At 39.7% G+C, this 21,911-nt stretch overlaps 1 protein-coding gene across 1 annotated transcript in view; it reads right to left on the reverse strand.

Annotated features, from left to right (window-relative positions):
* Positions 1-280: 280 nt before the first annotated feature.
* LOC124614075 (protein bric-a-brac 1-like) overlaps positions 281-21,911 on the reverse strand; it is an 843,081-nt gene continuing 821,450 nt past the window's right edge. Inside the window, exons 5-8 of the mRNA XM_047142912.1 lie at positions 13,986-14,252; positions 10,225-10,373; positions 7,443-7,574; positions 281-4,376 (exon numbers count right to left, since the gene is read on the reverse strand). Of these exons, the coding sequence (XP_046998868.1) occupies positions 3,861-4,376; positions 7,443-7,574; positions 10,225-10,373; positions 13,986-14,252 (1,064 nt within the window). The 3' untranslated portion in view covers positions 281-3,860. The remainder of the gene's footprint in view (positions 4,377-7,442; positions 7,575-10,224; positions 10,374-13,985; positions 14,253-21,911) is intronic.

Here is a 21,911-nt window from a genome sequence, read left to right on the forward strand (position 1 = left end):
CTTTCTTAATTCCAATTTTGTGTTTTACTATATAACCTTATAACAAGTTTAATGTAACTACTACAATATATGGATTGTTTAAAGCTCCAAGGTGGGGAAAATCCATTAGGTTCTCGACATTGCTCACAGCTTTACATTAAAAGTGTAGAGTAATTAGATGAAGGGTGCCTTTCCCACTGATAGACCGACCTACACAAGTCTGCTATATGTAGAGGCATTGGTAACCTGGAGGAGGTAGCAGAGGACTTCAGTGTGAAATAAAGGATCCAAAAAATGCTTGTATTTTTGTAACTATTTTATTGAATACACCAGTACACTGTGACATTAGCAAACTTAAAGGAGCACATATGTTATATCTAGACTGTGATTGATCTGGGTGAGACTTGGGAAAGGGAGGTAATATGTAAATATCTTATAAATAAGTTGACATGCTGGGAAAACTGCACATTATACTCTCTAAATGTAGAACAATTGTTACTATTCACTGTCCGTAAGTTCCACATTTAGATGTTAAGAAATCTGACTCCAGTTTTGCCAACATAATGTGTCTAAATAAGATAGGATCATCCATTATATGCAGCATTTTGTTATGTGCAAGGAATTAAAGTCTTACATTTGTTTGTCCATCTGTGGGAACGTGAAACTAGAAAAGAGAACAGCATAAAATTATGTACTCCAGTGATCACATATCTTCATGCTTACTCAGCAAAGGAATGCATTACCATAATTTTCTCTAAGGAAAGATAAGCAAATTCATTCTTGTACATACATACATGTAAGTCAAACACACACGCCTAAATAAAGTTGTTAAGAAAATTATCTTTGGCACTCAATAAACCATGAAAACAAAATATTAAACCAAAAAGGACATCAGAATACATCAATGTCTATTTAGTACAAATGTATGTTGATACAGTATACTACATTACATTTCACATACAAAGAGCAGTAGAAAATACAACTGTGGAGCCAAGATTATGTGTGTCTATATGGTTTAGCTTACATTGAATGAAAAAAACTGAAAATAATTAACTTAACAACATGTTACTCCCACACATTAACCTTTCCAATGATCAACAAAAAAGCAATATGAAGTGAAACTCATACTGAAATGTAACTAACAGAAAAGTAAGTTTTTATCACTACCACATCAATATCTTTATAATTTTCAGCAACATTAAAAACAGTAAAGTATGGCGTGATATAACATCAAAAACATCTGTTACTTTTTTCAAGTACACAGAAGAAATATTTGAAAATTGTTGATTTATGTTGTAATGATGTTTTCATAACCCATTTATAACAATTACATTGTCCATTAAATGAAAATAAAATATTTGCTCGCCGTACACAACACACAGTGACATATTTGGAATCACAGTGATTTTTGAACTGGCTCAGGAGCAGATTAATGCCACCACACACTAAATTAACAATGATACAGTCACAGCTAATCATGGAAGTTAATTCTGCTATACAAACAGCATTACTTAAGAAACTGTTGCATCAGACCTGTGTGCATGAAGCTTACTGTCAATAAGTGGATCCAAGCCAGAGAGCTTTAGTGTGTCACGTCCTGGTTCTGTGTCTGACTACATAATGCTAATTGATATACTGTACATGATATTACTTATTGCATCATGGTATCTACTCTACTATTTAGCTCTATGTGTGTCATATGTTTAACAGTTCAGTGCCGTATATCCCTTAACCCAAATAAAACTGAAGGTTACAGATATTAACTAAACATGCCATTTAGGGTGATACCTGTTACTGAAACAAAGCCATTTAATTTTGGCATTCCTGACAGTTTACTAAAAATTTACTAAAATGTGTTGATGGTACATCACATAATCAAATAGTCAGAAAACTGGAAGGCACTTCACTACTTTTTGAACACATTTAAGCCAAGAGTATTAACAACAATGGACATTCTTTGCTACTTACATGATGTTATTGTGAACTTTGCAGTACAACCTATTCCCGAGAACATTCACTGTTATGAGCTAGGCACGATTTGATGAATGCTATGAAAATTGCTTATGTCCACTAGTAATACAAATATGTTTGCAAAAATTCATTTATCAAGAATATGGTTGCCTACAAATTCACTGCATTGTGTCTTTCTTTTCACAGCTATTTTCTTAATTCCTTAAACTGATTTTATAAGCAAAATGAATTTCAAGGCCACTTCTTTGTAATTTCTCAATTATCACTTTGTTTTTGTGTGGTTGTGTCAACAATTTTATTATTTCAATCTTGGCATACCCCAATGGCAGGAAGGCATTTCCAAATAATTTTCTACTTTTACTACCAATATAAATTTTGTACATATCTTTCTTCAATAAACAAACAAATCACAAAAATAAGTATGTATTGGTATTTTTTTGTTTGTTTGTGTGTTTGTGATACATTTTAATCTACACCTGACTAGGCTATACTGGCATTTACAAGGAAGGACAAAATTAAGACAATAATAACATGACGCACAATGCAGATTGTTCAGATTAAGTGGGGATGTCCCACACACAACATACACACATTGAGGATACAAACACTAAACAGACACCGACACTTGTTGCGGTGATAATATACACTCTTTTATCACTGTCACTCTTCCTATATTCACAAAATATAAACAGGTCTATATGCTATATATATTTATATATCAATCCTTTCTTGAAGTCATAATTAAGATCTTGTTAGCTCACTTTGTGAGAACATTTTGTAATAGATTCTTGATAATAAACCTCCAACAACAACCGCAATTTTCATTTCCCTGTAATATATGTTGGCAAAACACTTTATTCAGTTCTCTATCTACACTTACTCTGATTAAAAATATATAAACTAATGTTACATGAATAATTAATAAATAATTCTTTTTGTTGATTAGGGTTCTGTATATGACATTAAACAAAAACAAGATAAATTGTGTAACTGTAAGCAATGTTTGGCCACAGTGATTTCATATGTAATAATGATACAAAATATCATGAGATAATCACTTGGTACACATAACAATCATTATAACTTTGGTATTTTTCTAAACGAGAGAAATATGAACATAACATTGATTGGTCTGTACACTATAAACGTGAAGGGATCTTCTGACACTGTGTTGCGTTTGTACTGGAAACAATGGAAGCCTCTCAGTTTTTTTTTGTGCTGAAGGAGAAAGTGGGATTACAGAAGCAATCCCCGCGTGATTGGGTGCATTTGTCAAGCTATTGTTACTTATCCTAAACAGACACTTAAGGATTTCAGCACTACGTGATATATATGTGAAAGTAATATTATATTATTTCAATGATTACACCTGTAACTACATAACTGTACTATTGCATCAGTATGTACTTGTGAGAAGGAAATATTACACCCATCACGCGAGCTGACTGCCAATCTAACTGCTGGTCAAGTGCTAACAAAACAATGATTCATATTTTAAACAGATACAGCTTTATTCATTTATTTAACACCCTTGAAAACATAAAATTGTTCCAATACAATACTGTGAAATGATATGAAATGCTTATCAAGTACTGTTGGGTGGGCAACTAATGTCATATATAACATTTCTACTACAGATATATTACTCAAATTGTTGTTCTACTTTAATCCATAAACCAGGACTCTGAAAATTAAATATTCTATAAATACTTTTTGGAAGGTTTGTGTTTTCTTTGTCACCATATTCTATAGCTACCACAATAGTCTTTGATGGACCTCACCATTTTTGGCTAGAAAACGGTCTTATACTTTTAAAAAACTTTAACTGTAATACACACAGTAATCTAGATGTTTTACTAGATCTACCCTTCTACACAGTGGTACCACAAGTCCAAAAATTTGATGGAGCTTCACTCATCTTGTGCCTCCACTGAAGATTCAAGCTTGACAGGCACTGGAGTAGTTTCCTTTGTTTCTTTGACAAGATTCTGTGGAGAGCTGCCAACATTGGGACTCTTCACTATCTCTTCAATGTCCTCCTGGAAGAGGGTCTCAGGACGTGGGGAAGCAAAGCTCGGTGGTGGCTTGTATGGCATTCCACCACCCAAGCCGACAGAAGCGAGTGGAGACGGAACAGCAGGTGGGCTAGGTGAACCAGAGACTGCTGGACTGGCTCCTCCGTTGGAAGTGGCCGGGTGTGAGTGGGTGTGTGGAGGAGGGAGGCACAGCCCCAGGCTCCCTGCCAGGCCGGCAACAGTGGCATCTGTCGCTCCGACAGAGCACATCTGCTGCCGCAGGCCTTGTGCCATCACGGCCACAGCTGCGGCCGCTGCTACTCCAGGTGACATAGTTGTTTCTGGCCCATTTGTGCAAGATGGACCACTTTCTGTACCGGTACCATAGCCTTGTAGGGTCTCCTGCATTTGCTGCTGAGAAATTATGTTTTATTAAAACCTTGCAACAAAAATGTAATTTAAAAAAGACATGATACATGAAAATTGAGAACAGAGAGAATTTAGCAATCAGGACTATGTTAAACATCCCTCAATAAAAACAATACTTCTCATGATTTGGAAACTGGTGCACCAACTGAAAATCTTGACTCTCAAGTGGACAATAAATTGAAATGGAAAATAGACTCTGACAATCTCTTTGAAATTTCAGTTCATTTTGTTTCTTGTTTATAAATATTTCTTAGTATGTCTCAAACAACACATATTTCCACATTTATTTGTTTATATCTGATGGGGTACACAGTCTCTTGTGGGATAAGAACTTACATACCAAGAAAACTTATGGAATAGTGAACAAACAAATGATTTTATATAAAAACTAAAGAAATCAATATCAGAACAAACAAACAGAAAATGCACTGCAAATGGAGGCATACAGCTAAAAACAGGAGGGATTTGTATTACAACAAATCAGATAATGATAGACACAGTTACATCAAAAGTCACACTCAGTGGGGAAAACAAAATGTCACATAATTCTTGACAGAATTCACAATATCATAGAATGTATTCAAAGACACTTCACTCCTTCTGAAATTCACCACAAACAATGATTCTTGACAACTGCAACAGAACATCTGACAATTGCTAAGAAACATCCAACCAACGATAGTAAAAGGAAATGTATGGGGTAAGATGTGTTAACTGTAGCAAAGTCTGTCCGCAAACATTCTGTATGCATTCAACAGTTCATGTAGTATGGTGTTTCATGATCATTGTTGAGGAACCAATTGATGTAACATTCTGTGTGGTAGAGCAATATGTCTGCAAGACATCATTTGTGGCTTATGATTGCAAATGAGCAGCTGGACAGCTCGAAGCCAGTCAAAGTGTTACTACGATTACCACAGTAATGGATTTGTCCAAAGTGTCATCTCGTGATTAAAAAAGGCTGCTGAAGATGGAAATGCCATGCGAAAGCATGCCAATGGGTGTGGACAGATTACCACACCACAAGAGGATCAATATGTAGACCTAGTGATGAAAAGGAAAGGACACCCCACTCCTTGACAAATTGCTACAGACCTCACAATCGCTACCGGTACACGTGTCTCAGCCAGAACCAATTCTCAACACCCACGTCAGGCTGCTTTGTACGCTCAGAAGCCTATTAAATGCATCCCACTTCAACCATGCCATCACTGAGAAAGGGTTTGTTGGTGCAGGGAGCATGTTGGTTGGGGTCAGCAATAGTGGTCCAGAGTGCTGTTCTACGAGGAATCCCACTCCACTGTGGAATGTGATTCCGACTAGCAATTAGTGTGGAAAGTAAGTGGAACACATTTCACACCACAGAATGTTCATGAAAGTTATCAGTATGGCCTAGAAATTATGGTGTAGGCAGGTATTATGTGCAATGGCCAAACACCGTTGCATATCTTCGTGTGAGGTACCACTACAACACAGCAATATTGCAGAGATTTTATTCTGGATCATGTCCATCTATTTAGAGGTGTGGTACGCCCCCGACTGTCTGTTTATGGATGAGAATCACTGGCCCATTGAGGTGACTGACACACTGGAAAGTGAAGATATTGAATGTACAGAATGGTCTGCGTATTCCCTGGACCTAAATGCTACACAGCACACATTTCTCAATGAACACCACCTCCCCAAACTGTGCAAAACTGAAAACCACGTTGAGAGAGGAGTGGGACAATATCCCCCAAGGATTCCTCAACAGTTCGGTGGCCAGTATGAATAACACGTGAAAAGTGAGCATTGGTGCCCGAGGACATATTTCTTAATGGGAGTCTGATTTCGAACTTCAGCTGGGAGTCTGAACTGTGTCAAACATTAAAGTTATTTATATCTGTTACCCCTTACCCTGTTTTCCCACGTGTTGAAATCTGTAATAAATATACCACTCCACCTCTATTACTTACGTACTGTGTTTCATGTTGTCCATCATCACCTGTCAATATTCCTGTCCAACAGTGTGTCTGTTTCTTAGCAGTTATCTAGCAGCGTACTAAACAGCTCAACCTGCATTCCTCACATTCAACTCCTCCTCAAGTGGCAGCTTGTATGATTAGGGGAAGATAGCGAATCTCTAGAAACCTGCTGGCCCAACACAGTAATGAGTGTTCCACAACACTTCTACGTACTGAAAATTGTGTATGGCATGCTTTTAATAATCAACATCTCACAGACAACTGAATTGAAACTACACTGTATTGCAGCTGAAGACATATTTTTGCAAGAAGTTGTTACACTGTAATTTATTGCCTGCTCTATCTAATAGTTATTAATGCCTCAGTAGGGCAGTCTGAAGTTGGATACCTAGTAGACATTTTGTTTAAAAGGCTGCAAAAAGAGTTTTTGTATTTATTTTCTAATAAATCATAGGGCCAGACAGATTTTGTTCCAAACCCACTTTTCTTAATCAGCAATTTATTATCTATCTTCTGATAATCTTTCTCAACTTCATTCCTTTTCAAAGCTTGTAATATTTCTTATGATCTACATCCCTTAGGATGTCTTATCTTTCACTTACCAATATTAAGATTTATTTTGACTCACACAGAAAACTGGGCTCATGTTGGAAAGGGCAGGGTTCAAATCCTCATCTAGCTGTCCTACTTTACAACAGAGGTTTTGCAAGGTTTCAATAAATCACTTATGGTCTAGATGATTCCTCTTACAATTCCTTCTGCTTCCTGAGCATCAACCCAGTCTCTAATGAATTTATCAAGAACACAGGCACTCCTCTCACATTTAAATTTTCTTGAGCGACATCAATGAGTTGCATTTTTTTGCTCACTACTATTGCTCCTAGCATAGGAAGATACATAGATACATTCTCCTCATAGAACAGTTTCATTTGCCTATTTAGCTGTGTGACCTGGTACTGTTACATTAGCATGATTTGATTCTTTTAATTGGCACAACACAGTGAAACAATATAAAGTTCATGTTTTGGTTTTAGAATTATGCACAATAAAAATGAAATTTCTCAATCAGGCAAATGTAACTTACTGCTAAGTGTGAATAGGTTAAATCCGGGTCCTCTTTTATGTGCTGGGAGAAGCCACCAACAGCAAGGGGTGACGAAACATAGCGTGACACAAGATTTGTTGGCAGAGGGCTCCTTCTTGCCTGTGTGTGAGACTGCAACAGTAATAAGACAAATAGGAACTCATAAGATACCACACAGTAATGTACACAAAAACACAAACAAAGTTAACTCAGTTGCCATTTCACACGTAAAAAGTCGGAAACAACAAAATTAATACATCAGAACATACACAGAGACATACATAAGCACTGAAAAATAAAGTTAGATTGTCTGCAACAAAGAGCATCCCATGTCACCTCCGATATGTAAATGTGATATGTAAACTCTGATTTGTAACCAAAATAGGCCTATTTTCAAATAATAAAGAATGTTTTTGATTCTAGAACAAAGCAAAATCAATTCCGAAAAATATTCGACATAGGCTTTAAGTGGATGGGTTTTACTTTATTGGATTAAATGTTGGTGACTATGAGAACGTCAGTGAAGAGCGTTGCATTCAAAAGGTTGGTAGTTCTAATCCCCATCCTATCATTCCGATTTATGTTTTCCAATGTTCCCCTAAGTTAGTTTAAGGCTGCTACTCAAATGGTTCCTTTACGACGGACACAAGGAAATTCCTTTTTCAATCCATCCCCAATCTGAGCGTGTGCTCCTTCTCTAATGACCTCATCAGTGACAGTGCATAAAAGGTCTTATCTTCCTTACTTTATATGATAATTAATCACTCTTTTTCAGGGTACATTCATGTATGGTGTGATGGAAAAAAATGACTATATAATTCTGCAGATCGAAATTTTCTAGCCGTATCCTGATGATCCTTTCATCCAATTCATTTACTTTAAAGAAGTTATCTTTAGCAGTAATTTAGAATCTCTAAATTCACTGACAACATTTCACGGGAAGGAGGTTCCTTTCTTGAAGTGACTCTCATTTCAGTTCACTGTACACACAGATTAGCACTTTCAGTCACCATCTACGTACCATATTTCTAAATTTACCCAACCTTAATTTTTAGGCCAACATCATGAAAGCCTCAGGCTCGTGAGTAAGAACACTAAACATAGGAAACCCAAGATTCTTGTACGCGGTATCCTTGAAGATGTGCACACTTGTCCTGAACATTCCTTTCCCTTAATTTTAGCTTTCTTTCAAATGTTACCTCAAGATATTCAGCCAACGCCACAAACTTTCACAAGTTAATCACTAATGCTATAAATGAATAGTTTGTGCAGTCATTTCCTATTCCTCGCCATGGGTGTGTGTGTGTGTGTGTGTGTGTGTGTGTGTGTGTGTGTGTGTGTGTGTGTGTGTGTGTCATCCTTATCTTAAGTTAGTTTAAGTTAGATTAAGTAGTGTGTAAGCTTAGGGACTGATGACCTCAGCAGTTTGGTCCCATAAGACCTTACCACTAATTTCCAATTTTCCTATTCATCGGGGGAAGTTGCCATTCAATGTGGGAAGAGAAAATGTCTTCCGGAATTAACTCTTACCATACCGGTATGTCCTGGCAGTTAACTGGTGATCGTACTTTCTTGCATTCATAACACGCTTGATTTTGCAAATCGATTAGTATATTCACCGCGCTGCATGGTGTCGTGATTGCAAAGATGGACCTCGCCATGGACGTCGGCAGTGAAGTTGCACATCACGCAGCCTATTGCGCACAGTTGAGTCGTAACACGACGTCCTGTGGCTGCACGAAAAGCATTATTCAACATGGTGGCGTTGCTGTCAAGGTTCCTCCGAGCCATAATCCGTAGATAGCGGTCATCCGCTGCAGTAGTAGCCCTTGGGCGGCCCGAGCGAGGCACGTCATCGACAGTTCCTGTCTCTCTGTATCTCCTCCATGTCCGAACAACATCGCTTTGGTTCACTCCGAGACGCCTGGACACTTCCCTTGTTGAGGGCCCTTCCTGGCACAAAGTAACAACGCGGACGCGATCGAACCGCGTTATTGACCGTCTAGGCACGATTGAACTACAGACAACACGAGCTGTGTACCTCTTTCCTGGTGAAATGACTGGAACGGATCGGCTGTTCGGCCCCCTCCGTGTTATAGATGCTGGAGCTGTGTACCTCCTTCCTGGTGAAATGACTGGAACTGATCGGCTGGTCGATCCCCTCCGTCTAATAGATGTTGCTCATGCATGGTTGTCTACATCTTTGGTCGGTTTTAGTGACATCTCTGAATAGTGTAAGGGACTGTGTCTGTGACACAATATCCACAGTCAATGTCTGTCTTCAGGAGTGCGGGGAACTGGGGTGATGCAAAACTTTTTTTATGTTTATATTTTTCCGATGAGATGAAAGCTAGATGATCGCTGGACAAACGTATAGCTCTCAAAAGAATCTATGACGATAGGTAAGTTGATTTTTTTTTTTACCAGAATCATCAAACCAGTCTTGTACTTACTAATAAGCTAATAAATGAGAACGCACCTCTAACCACCTGCATTATAAACAGAAGCACACATGCAAGACTGCCTGGCTCTAGATTATGACTGGTGTAGTGAGCAGTAACACTGCAAGTAACCTTGAGTAACGGCATATTTTATCTTGTTGCTGATTTACATCGTGCATTCTTACGAGTAATTAGCAAGAGCAATGGAAATCATTATGAAGATAGTTAATTTGTTTCTCTAAATGTACGGAATACTAATTAAGAGTTACTGGCTGAGCTTACAAAATCCTCATGTGTAACTGCAAGCATTCCATTCACATAAAAGTAGAAGTGATACGTACTGCCAGGCGAGGGTAGGCAAGGTGCGAGTCATCTTTGATGTGCTGCGTGTCACGGAAGACAACAGCCCGTATGACGCCATGAATGTGTTCCTCTGGCCAGGATCCAAGCAGTATGCGCTGCGGGCGGCCCCTTCCTTTAGGGCGCAAATCTGCAGCAAGGAGTAAAATTACACAATTACAAAACAGCACAAAATGGAAAGTATTGCTTCACAACGTTAGTAGCACTCAGCTGTCAACAACAATAACTGAAACATTATTAGAAACGTCTCATTACAAATATTACACTATAGTATTCGATAACAATAAAAGGCATATTTCATTCTTAGAGTTGTTTCTAGCTTTAAGCCAGTGCACGTAGCTCCCCACACAATAATTAATTTCAACATAAGAAACGCAATCATCAAACCTTAAGACGGCCACACACGTAACTGTATGCGTATCAAGCACATTTGCGCAAGTGTGCTTGAGCAAGCATGCACAAATTCCACGCGGTTCAAGCATGCTTCTACAAGCGTTAGTTTCTTTACCAGAAAGTGTGGAGCTCAGACGACGACGCGTTGGATTTGGCAGCCTTTTTGCTTGTGTTATGAAAAAAAATAAAAGAGAAAACGTGATGCGCGTACTAAAGAGTGGTTAAGGATACGAAAATGTTATTTCCGTATTAACTATTCGCGGTAGACACGCTATGGAAACTTTCTCAGACTAGGGTTGATTTTCAAAGATGGCGGTGCCTTCCGGGCAGGCCGCTGCCGTGTTAATATGCCAGGCACTTCCCTTTCATTTTGTTTCGGTGATTACCATACAATTTCATTCGCCTTTGGTGTATCTAAATACACCACAGTTGTGGTTCCTGCAATGTTGAAACGTGCGGACACTCTCATTCGAGGTGATCCACGGATGACAATCAACATGTCGCTGCACAAATGGACGTCTTTGGAGGTGGTGCTGACACACATGTCTACCATTTGGGGAACCCAAAGATGTGTGACCGGTGGGCTTATCGCCTTCTAACAGAAGACCATAAAGAGCAATAAAGGACCGTCTCTGAAAAATTGCTTACGCGTTACGAGGCTAATCGTGAGAATTTTTCGTCGAACATCGTCACAGACGATGAAACATGGGTTCGTCACTCCGAACTGAAGACAAGTGGCAATCCATGGAGTGGTGCCACATCACATCTCATTCGCAGAAGAAGATCAAAACCACATCCTCAACCGCTTATTTTATTTGAAGTGCTCCCTCGTGGTGGAACGATAAACTCTGAAGTGTTAGTGTGCTACTCTCAGGAAATTGAAGAAACGACTTCCGCGTGTTGGTCGCCACGCAAATGCAAACGAACTTCTCCTTCTCCACGACAACGTAGGGCCCACACAAATCTGCGCACCCGAGAGGAGCTCACAAAACTTCATTGGACTCTTCTTCCCCATCACTCTACAGCCTGGATCCCACACCTTCAGACTTTCATCCGTTTGGCCCAATGAAGGATGCACAGCGGTATGTGGATGACGGAGAAACTACTGATGCAGCAAGAAATCGGCTTCGTCGTCGACCAGTAGAGTGGTAGGTACCACGCGAGCATACAAGTCCTTCCAGTAAGGAGGCGTAATGATGTCGCATTAAATGGAAATTATATCGAAAAATAGAGTTTTGTAGCCAAAAGAGCGAGGAATAATATGGTGTATTGGAATTCTGAATAAAACCAACCTGCTTTCAGAAAAAAATATGTTGCACCAACTATGACAAATTTTACAAAGGCCAAACTGGTCGTTCTTTTAACATTAGATTCAGAGAGCGTTTGCAGGCACATAACAAAACTGCATTGAGAATGCATTTGGCAGAAACCGGCCACACCCTAGGCAACATCGAGAGTTGTATGCGTATTCTACACAGGGCAGAGAAGGGTCGCGCTCTTGACTTGTTGGAGATTTACAAAGCGTAAAAGCATGACCCCACTAGGGTGCCCAACACCTACTTTGCTTTGTTTGATGACGTACTACGATAACCAAATAATCCCCTCGAGTATTAATACCTAGCCTTACTTGATAATTTATGTCGAGAACAGTAGGCATTTGCCTCACTTCCATATGTTAGTCGCACTAATCCTGTAAGTGATTATGTCCTACCTGTTCATTGAATGTACAACCAGACTATATCATTTTATTTATTGACTGTTAATAGTTGTTTAAAAGTTTCCTATGGGAGATATATCACGTTGTATGTAAAGCCCTCTAGTGATTAAGTTCTTAAGATCGGTGCAAGCCTAAATAACATTCTGGCGGCCGACCCAACAGGGGGCGCTGATCATTGATCTGTCCTTTTTCAGCTGTCATACAGACATTTTATCTTTCATAGGCAATTTATAGGTTGCTACAGGCAAGGTAATACGTATATTAATTGTTGACTGTAAATTCGCCATAAAAAGGATCGGTCCTATTCTATTCATATATTTCCTTTTAATAATTTTATATGGGTAACTGTATTCGTCTTTTAATGTATCACACTTTAGTTTCTATGATAGTTATCAATTTTAAAAGTTTGCTTCGTGTATTTTACATAATGTGTTTTTATCAGATTATGTTTTTTGTGTAAATGATGAGTACATCTGAGCCGACAGTAGCGACATCTAGGGACGATGTAGGCAGACAGATTTCTGGTAGCTACTGTACTTCAGTAGCCAGTTGCAATAAAGATTTCTGGTAGCTACTGTACTTCAGTAGCCAGTTGCAATAATGACTGTGTGGACGATGCGGCCTATTCTACACGTTACTTTAGATCTATATGACGATGCTATGCTGATTATATTTGTATGTTTTGACGATGCCATTATGGCCTTATCTCTTTAGGACATGGTGTAAAAAAGGTACGTTTTACCGTATTTTCTGTACATCTCCATGGCTGTATGACAGTATATTGTGATACGTATTGCTGTATTATGTTGAAAGACACACTGCTCACTAGGTGTATATATTTGTATATTATAGATCAGAGGACGGCCATTACGGACTGAAACCGGTCATCGTCTAAAGAATTCATATTGTGATCAAAGACTGGAATAAAAAGAAAAAACATTTAAAAATATGTTGCATCACTTATTGAATGCCACTCGTACAACTTGAACAGCAAGGGTTCCAACCTAATTCCCTCGGTGTTACTTCCAAAACGTATTGATGACTCTCCGTCCAAGATAACATGCTATGCCTCCCCTAACAAGAAAAGCTCAACTCAGTCACAAATTTTGCTTGCTACCTCAACAATGGCACTTTTGAAACTTCCTGGCAGATTAAAACTGTGTGCCGGACCGAGACTCGAACTCGGGACCTTTGCCTTTCGCGGGCAAGTGCTCTACCAACTGAGCTACCCAAGCACGACTCACGCCCCGTCCTCACAGCTTTACTTCTGCCAGTACCTCGTCTCCTACCTTCCAAACTTTACAGAAGCTCTCCTGCGAACCCTGCAGAACTAGCACTCCTGAAAGAAAGGATATTGTGGTACTGGCCGAAGTAAAGCTGTGAGGACGGGGCGTGAGTCGTGCTTGGGTAGCTCAGTTGGTAGAGGACTTGCCCGCGAAGGGCAAAGGTCCCGAGTTCCGAGTCTCGGTCCGGCACACAGTTTTAATCTGCCAGGAAGTTTCATATCAGCGCACACTCCGCTGCAGAGTGAAAATTCATTCTGAATAGCACTTTTGTTGCCAAAAATTTATGTGATAGCGAGTCAGACTCCTCTCGGAAGGCATAAGACGAGTAAAGAAAATGGATATTGACCTGCTCCGCCATCGGTGGAAGGTCCGAGCATGTTGTGCACGCGGTTGGCGTAGAGCACGAACGTCGGGTAGGGGATGTCGTACTTGCGCGCCGCCTGCGACAGCGACAGCCCCTCGCGCAGCACGGAGAAGATGGCCTCGGCCATGGTCTCGGGTCGCCACGACTTGAGCGGCCCGCGCTCGCGGAAGCGCAGGTTGTGCACCAGGCTCTGGTTCGTGTTCCAGCACTTCTGCCACATCGACTGCAGCTGGTACTGGTAGCTGTCTGCTGGAAAACACACACGCCCAGGGGCCGTTAGTGCCTGCAATGCCAGCTTTGTTTTTAGCTATGTTGTGTCTATACATTGTGTCGCACTACAACAAAGAAATGAAACAAATTGCGGTAAAGTGCATTATGGACTATATAAGGTACACATTAGCTAACACTAGATGGCAAGACATGGAAGGATACAAAAATAAAATTTTCCAGAGAAATAACTACGCATCTAATAACACTTTGGTAAGTTAATCCTGGAAATTCACTACAGATGACAAAAAATACAGGCAGCTGAAATGCAATTTCCAGGCGAAGGAAAAGGACCTGGCTGGCCGTAGTGGCCGAGCGGTTATAGGCGCTACAGTCTGGAACCGCGCGACCGCTACGGTCGCAGGTTCGAATCCTGCCTCGGGCATGGATGTGTGTGATGTCCTTAGGTTAGTTAGGTTTAACTAGTTTTAAGTTCTAGGGGACTGATGACCTCAGAAGTTAAGTCCCATAGTGCTCAGAGCCATTTGAACCATTTGAAAAGGACCTGACAGAAACAGTATTACAAGAGAAGAACTTAGTGTGTACTGAATGAAAGAAAAATAGTGCAAAAATGTAAAAAACAGAAATAACATAGCAGCAGGATGGGGAAGCACAATAACTGAAGACTTGAGATGTCACCAGGAGGTGAAAACTCGAATTGCCATAGCCAAGGAGGCATTCAACAGAAAGAGGAGACTCTTATGTGGCAAATTAGATGAAGGACTAAGGAAAAGGCTTGGCAAATGTTTTGTTTGGAGTGTGGCACTATATGGGGCAGAAACATGGACACTGAGACGAGAGGATGAAAAAAGGTTAGAAGCATTTGAGATCTGGATGTGGAGGAGAATGGAGAGAATAAGGTGGATGCCGGCCGCGGTGGTCTAGCGGTTCTAGGCGCGCAGTCCGGAACCGCGCGACTGCTACGGTCGCAGGTTCGAATCCTGCCTCGGGCATGGATGTTTGTGCTGTCCTTAGGTTAGTTAGGTTTGAGTAGTTCTAAGTTCTAGGGGACTGATGACCACAGATGTTAAGTCCCATAGTGCTCAGAGCCAATAAGGTGGATGGAAAGAGTGAGTAATGAAAGAGTATTGGAAAGGGTTCGTGAGTGAAGATGTCTACTGAACGTTGCAAGAGAAAGGAAAAAGAACTGGTTGGGACATTCATTGAGAAGGGAGTGCTTGCTAGTAGATGCTTTGGAAGGATTGGTTTGTGGGAGAAGACTGGGAGGAAGAAGGAGATACAAGGTGATAGACGACATAAAGGGAAGAGGAAATTATGCAGACCTGAAGAGGATGGCAGAAGACCGGACAGCCTGGAGAACTACCATGTGAAAACCTGCCTTTAGGCAGAACACGATGATGATGATGATGATGATGATGATGATGATGATGGGGAAAACAGAATAGTTGAAGAAGTAATCTATTTTGTATCAACACAAAGTTTTCAAGAATATGTGTAATGTTCTTGTGTTTTCAGCGATGTCAGTGTTGTGTGCGTGTGTGTAATCAAAGGATAAATAACAGTATTATTCTCCACTACGTGGATTACGCATCGTTGCCTGTTCTAGCTTCATAGTTGTCTCCAGCGTGTTCTGGATTGTCCTCGGTCTCTTCTTTCCCTCGGCTTGTAATCCGACGCTGCCTTGCGAAGTCTGGTATTTTCTTATCTTTATAAGCGACCGGTCTATTGTTTCATGTTTTATTGTCTACTGATTCTACATTTAATGCATCCTAACATCTTTATTTCGTATCCTATAAATCTTCGTACATCCTTTACCACTCCTCGAAAATCTCGCGTACGCCGATTGTTTTTTATTCAGCTGCTTTTTAGTCGGCACCGCGGCTTTGCTGCCATCAAGCAATACGGGTGAAGTCATTATTATATAGAATTTCATTTTCATTTCTTTCCTAACTTTTTTTAAATGTTCTTTGAATGGCCCCACATACAACTTGATATTTGAATAAAACGTTCTCGGTTATCAAGCCGCGTCAATTCGAATAAAATCCTCGAGCTTTCGAAGACCATCTCCGCCATCGTCGTCAGATTTTATTCGAATTGACGCGGCTTGAAAACCGAGAACGTTTTATTCATGTATGCCGTCGCAAAAGACTCCGAGGACACATGACTTGATATTTGCAATCTTTTTGCTCACGTCCTTCCCTTTATAAAAACATGTCTCAGCCAAGATACTTATACTTCGTACTTCTTCTAAAATGTCATTTACATCAAAAACTTTGATCTGACTGGATCCTTTCCTCTAAAAGCCGCAATTTTGTTTATTAACTGAGATTCTAAGGTTACAAGATTTATGTACAAGGTGTATAACTCTGCTTCCACGTTTTTTTCCCCCAACATTTGAGGCTTGAATGAAACAAATTGGTTACACATGTGTCATTCAAAGTATTTTCCATCGCTGGCCACTACTTTCTCCCATCTTTCGGGCAGTGTACGAATCCCGCGTCGAAAAAATTATTCATAATTTGAAGCGATCCACGAATCGATCCAATGTATGACTTCTTCATGTGATCGGAAGTGTTGGTCAGTCAGGCCATGCGCCATTGATCTAAACAGGTGATAGCCAGAGGGAGCAATGTCTGGTGAATACGGCGGGTGGGGTAGGACTTACCATTTTAATGTTTCCAAGTACGTTTTGACCTCTTTTGCAACGTGGGGTCGAGCGTTGTCGTGCTGCAAAATCACTTTATCCTGCCTCTCGCTGTATTGCGGCCGTTTGTCTTTTAATGCTCTGCTCAAACGCATTAATTGCGTTCGATAACGAGCACCTGTGATTGTTTCACTTGGTTTTAACACCTCATAGTACCCGACGCCTAGCTGGTCCAACCAAATGCAGAGCATGATCTTGGAGCGGTGAATATTCGGTTTGGCCGTCGTCGACATGGAAGCACGACCGGGATATCCATCTGATTTTTTGCGTTAGGGTTGTGGTAATTAACCCATTTTTCGTCCCCGGTCACAATGCGATACAGAAATCCCTTCCGTTTTTGCCTCTGAAGCAACTGTTCAGAAACACACAAACGCCGTTCAACGTCTCTTGGTTTCAGCTCACACGGGACCCAAGTTCCTTCTTTCTGAATCATGCCCATAGCCTTGAGACGTTTTGAAATGGCTTGCTGTGTCACTCCCACTAATCGTGCCAATCCTTTTTGAGTTTGACGCGAGTCTTCACTCAGCAAAGTCTCTAATTCTGCATCTTCGAAAACATTCTCTCTTCCACCACTATGGCGGTCTGCGACATTAAAATCACCGTTCTTTCACTAATAGCGTCCTTACCATACGTACTTGAGAGCATTCGATGAGATTCAGCCGCTGTTTTCTTCATATTGAAACAAAACAGTAACACCTCCCGCAAATTACGAGAATTTGGCTCGTAAATCAGTCAGGAACAACTTTATGATGCAGAAACAAATCTAATAATGTTTGAATCAGGTTATGTTGACCGAGGTCCAAGCTAACTGTGTGACGTCTGCGATCTGTTTCTTTCGACCGCTACTTAACCGTTGTCGCCACCTATCGGCAAACGGCGGAAGCAAAGTTGTACACCTTTCACATTATTTGAAAAATACATGGGATTTTGTAATTTTATCATTTACTTGAATCCTGGAATCAGTATTTGATCGTCTGCAAATACAAGAGTATTTGAATAGACACTGTTTGCTAATTTAATTTCTGGATCTACTAGCAGTTTACATTTGTTTAAAATGTCGTCAGTGTATGTACACACAATGTAATATGTACACACACAATGTGTTTGTTGTGTTTTCTCTGCGTCGAACAGTCTCCACACAACTGCATCATAGACTTTACGACCTCGTGTCTTCTACACGCTCATATTGGTTCACTAAGTGGACAGTACAGACTACCCGTTTTGCGTCGACGCGTCCACACTTCAACAGCTGACCTTCTGCCCAGTGGACAATAAGCATTAATGGCTTGCTCTTGCTACATATACTTGGAGCTACTAATCAACCTAAAAACATATGTGTAATGACTATAATTATTAGTCTGCAAAAGACGTAAATACTGATGTAATGTTGTTCAGTACACCTTCCTCAGTTACCAATAGAAATATCTGCACGTATACCTGTTACGCACTGTATATTAAGATTGGGCCATAAGCTATACCCTTGTATAATGTATGTGTATATTGTAGACTGTAGATTGTATATTGTAGAAGCCGTTCATGTCTTTTAATTTTTGTGCCTATGATAAAATCTGTAGGCCTATTTCTGTACAGCGTCTTTATTACCACAATTAGATGTGGTGGATAGCCCTTATTTTCTAGTATTTGCCACAATTTTATTCGAGTTGCCCTGTCAAACGCCTTATTAAAATATATAAAAGCAAGATGTGTTTCCAAATGCTCTTCACTTGTTTGTGCTACTATTTCTCTAATGGTGAAGACATCACCCAAACACCATCTCCCTTCCCTAAATCCAGTTTGCTCTTCTCCCAGCAGACAAGATGCTATTATTTATTACTTTAGTACAGACTTTATATCCTGTATTCATGAGACGTAACTCTTCTATAATTTGCTAAATTTTTGGTATCTCTTGAACAGATTTTTAACTAGGGCTGTTGACCAAGGAAGAGAGATACGTATGTGACCGTTTTTCCAGCATTTATTGAGTAGAAGGAAAATTCTTAATTTGCATATTATACCACCATATTCAATAAGTTCCATATTCGCTCCATCTAATCCAGATTTTTGCAGATTCTAATACTGTATCTGATTCTTGTGATGTTATATGGCTTGCTTCTGGAACTTGATATCTTTTCATTCGCTTGTTCACTATACCATAACTGTTTATAATGTTTTATACATTGTTGCTCACTTATTAAATTTAATCTTGTCGTATCTTTTCTCATTTATTTATGTGCATAAGTAGTTTACATCCAGTTAGCTGCTTCCTTTGTACATCACACTCCAACTCACTTAGGAATTTATTTCATGTTTCCCCAAGAACCTTTCTGGATATTTTCTTCACAATTATTCTTTTCTCCTTATATATATAGTTCATAGCATATATCTGTTTTACTTCGTATGCTTTCCACCTTTTTTCAACTGCTTGTTTTACATCTGCATCACGTATTATCAAACCCCTTTGATTTCTTACCTCTCTCTTCCTTCCTAAAACTTCATTTGCAGTGTTATAGATTTCCTGCATTGTTTTCTTTCCTGTTCTTTATTTACATCTGCATTATTATTATTACTATTAGAGATATAAGCCGAACGAGAAATTAATGGCTTCAGTGAAGATGAAACTGGCTATAAGCCTACCAAATGAAGTAAAAAGTAATAGAAATTAGACAAAGGGCTTTCATTCAAAGATCATTTTACAGACAAATTATAGTTTTTCAGTGGCATACCTGGGTGGGTGGGGATTGGGGGGGGGGGGGGGGGGGGTTGAGAGCGGGGGGGGGGGGGGGGGGGGCTGCGTTCCGTACCGGGTATCAACTCTGGGGGTGACAAAACTTGCTAGGTTCTATGGCACGAGTTGCAGAAGTTTTTTTTTTTCTTCGTTATTTCATTTCCGACACTAACGGGAGCGGGAGGGGCAACTTGGCTTGCGCACTGGGCCTGACCATTTTGCACACATATGCGCATTTTACCGTTAAAATTGCGTGTAAACAAAAATTATTCTCACGCAGTACTTTAGACAGTATATCAATGATCTCAGTTTTATTTATTTATACACACACACACACACACACACACACACACACACACACACACACACACACTATACAGTGTGGTTGTTACAGTAGAATATACGTTTTAACTACATACATTTGAAATGTCAGCAGTAATGCAATCTGGTGGTACGTTCAGGAAATCTAATCATCTCTCGTGTGTGTGTGTGTGTGTGTGTGTGTGTGTGTGTGTGTTGTACTGGAGGCATTTTTTATGTAGTCTGACAGTCACCGATCTGTTTATACGATTTGGTTGCGCTGTGAAGGTTTTCGTGTTGTTATTATTTGATAGCAAGTAGAGATTTGAGATTGTAAATTGAAGAAAAGGATACTTTATTAGCGATTGTACTGGGATCGTAAAAAAATGAGGTTGTGGATTAGGGAGATATCAGGCTTGGCGTATCTTGGATTCAAATTAAAGATCTGGTTCTGTAGCGCAATACAGTACAATATAGGAAGGGCAGTATAGTTACGTTTGTTATTTATGAATTGCGACAGCAAAAGATACTTACTCGTGTCGGTTTCAAAATTACCAGAGAGAATTTGCTTTTGCCTATTCTGAAACTTTCTACTGCACTGTATTTTCTTTTATTGTCTACATGTTTAGAATAGTGCGCTCGGTGTCATTGTTCGTATTATTGTTTCATGTCAAACTGCCCATTATTATGCGTCTAACCCGACGTGAGGTTTGGTATTCTTGTATTATAGTGCGTCGCTTGACACACATGAGTGGAAATATATTATTGGAATATAACGTTTTCTTCTCTTACTCGTAGGGAAGGCGACAAGGAGTTTCCTTTTTTCTTGATGGAAAATACCTGAAAATTCTTGTGCAGTTACTTTGCGACGACGACGACGACGATGATGATGATAATGATGAACCGTGACATGTTTCTCTGAGTTGAACATGATAAGACTGAAGAAAGTTTATACGACACTTATTCAGAAGGCAGTTGCAGAAAGTCACTTTATTTTTTCTTACTTTTGCAGCTATCTGTTTCTTCATTTATGCTCGCATCACTTTGCACTGCGTGTATTACAACTAAATAGTAAGATTTCCTTGGAACATAAAACACCGTACACGTTTGTCCCGAAAAAATCAAATAAATCTGAATTGAAAATCTTTGTGTTTATCGGGAAGGACCTCAGCAGGAATTTCACGTTTATTTTTGCGTATTATTCCCACTAAATTCAGCTTCAAGTCGATCAAGGTACTGCAAGTGGGACACAGGTATGACAATTGTCAATGATTGTTTCTCTCCGAATCCCTCAATGTGAATAACGAAGTGTTTAAGAACATCTGAGAGATGATTAGATTTCCTGAACGTACCACCAGATTGCATTACTGCACACATTTCAAATGTGTGTAGTTAAAACATATATTCTACTGTAACGATCATCTAGTATTTCAAGTTTCTTTGAACTTCTAGGCAAATACTGTTTAAATAAGCAACGCTCTGAAATGAAATAAGTTACTCAGCAGTTGTCAGATGCTCCATAAGGGTACAAGCCTTCATAAATTTTTTTCCTATAACAATCAGCAGTTCAGGAATAGCAAACAATATGCAGATTTCTTAATTTCATAACCACACATGTGGTTATGTACATACTGAGTGACGTAATTTGGCGTCACAGTTGGATTTATTAATAACCAATTCGTACTGTACTTCCTTATAATTTTCAAAGTCTTGTTATGCTATGCAATATCACATACCATCCTGGTAGCTATTCTAGACCAGTTTTACGACTGGATCGCTATACTTCACATCTGAGCATTTGGTCACATTAGCTCATAGTAAAAGTGTGATAATAATATTGTACTTTTTAACAGAGTTCCTTTGTCTAAAAGGCTGCTTGTTTCATTTGGTTTTACCGTTCAGTTTAGAAAAAAGCCAGCCATTATTCACAGTGACCTTCCCGACACCAGAT

Source organism: Schistocerca americana, chromosome 4 (genome assembly GCF_021461395.2).
Source record: "Schistocerca americana isolate TAMUIC-IGC-003095 chromosome 4, iqSchAmer2.1, whole genome shotgun sequence".
NCBI classification, from domain to species: Eukaryota; Metazoa; Arthropoda; class Insecta; order Orthoptera; family Acrididae; genus Schistocerca; species Schistocerca americana.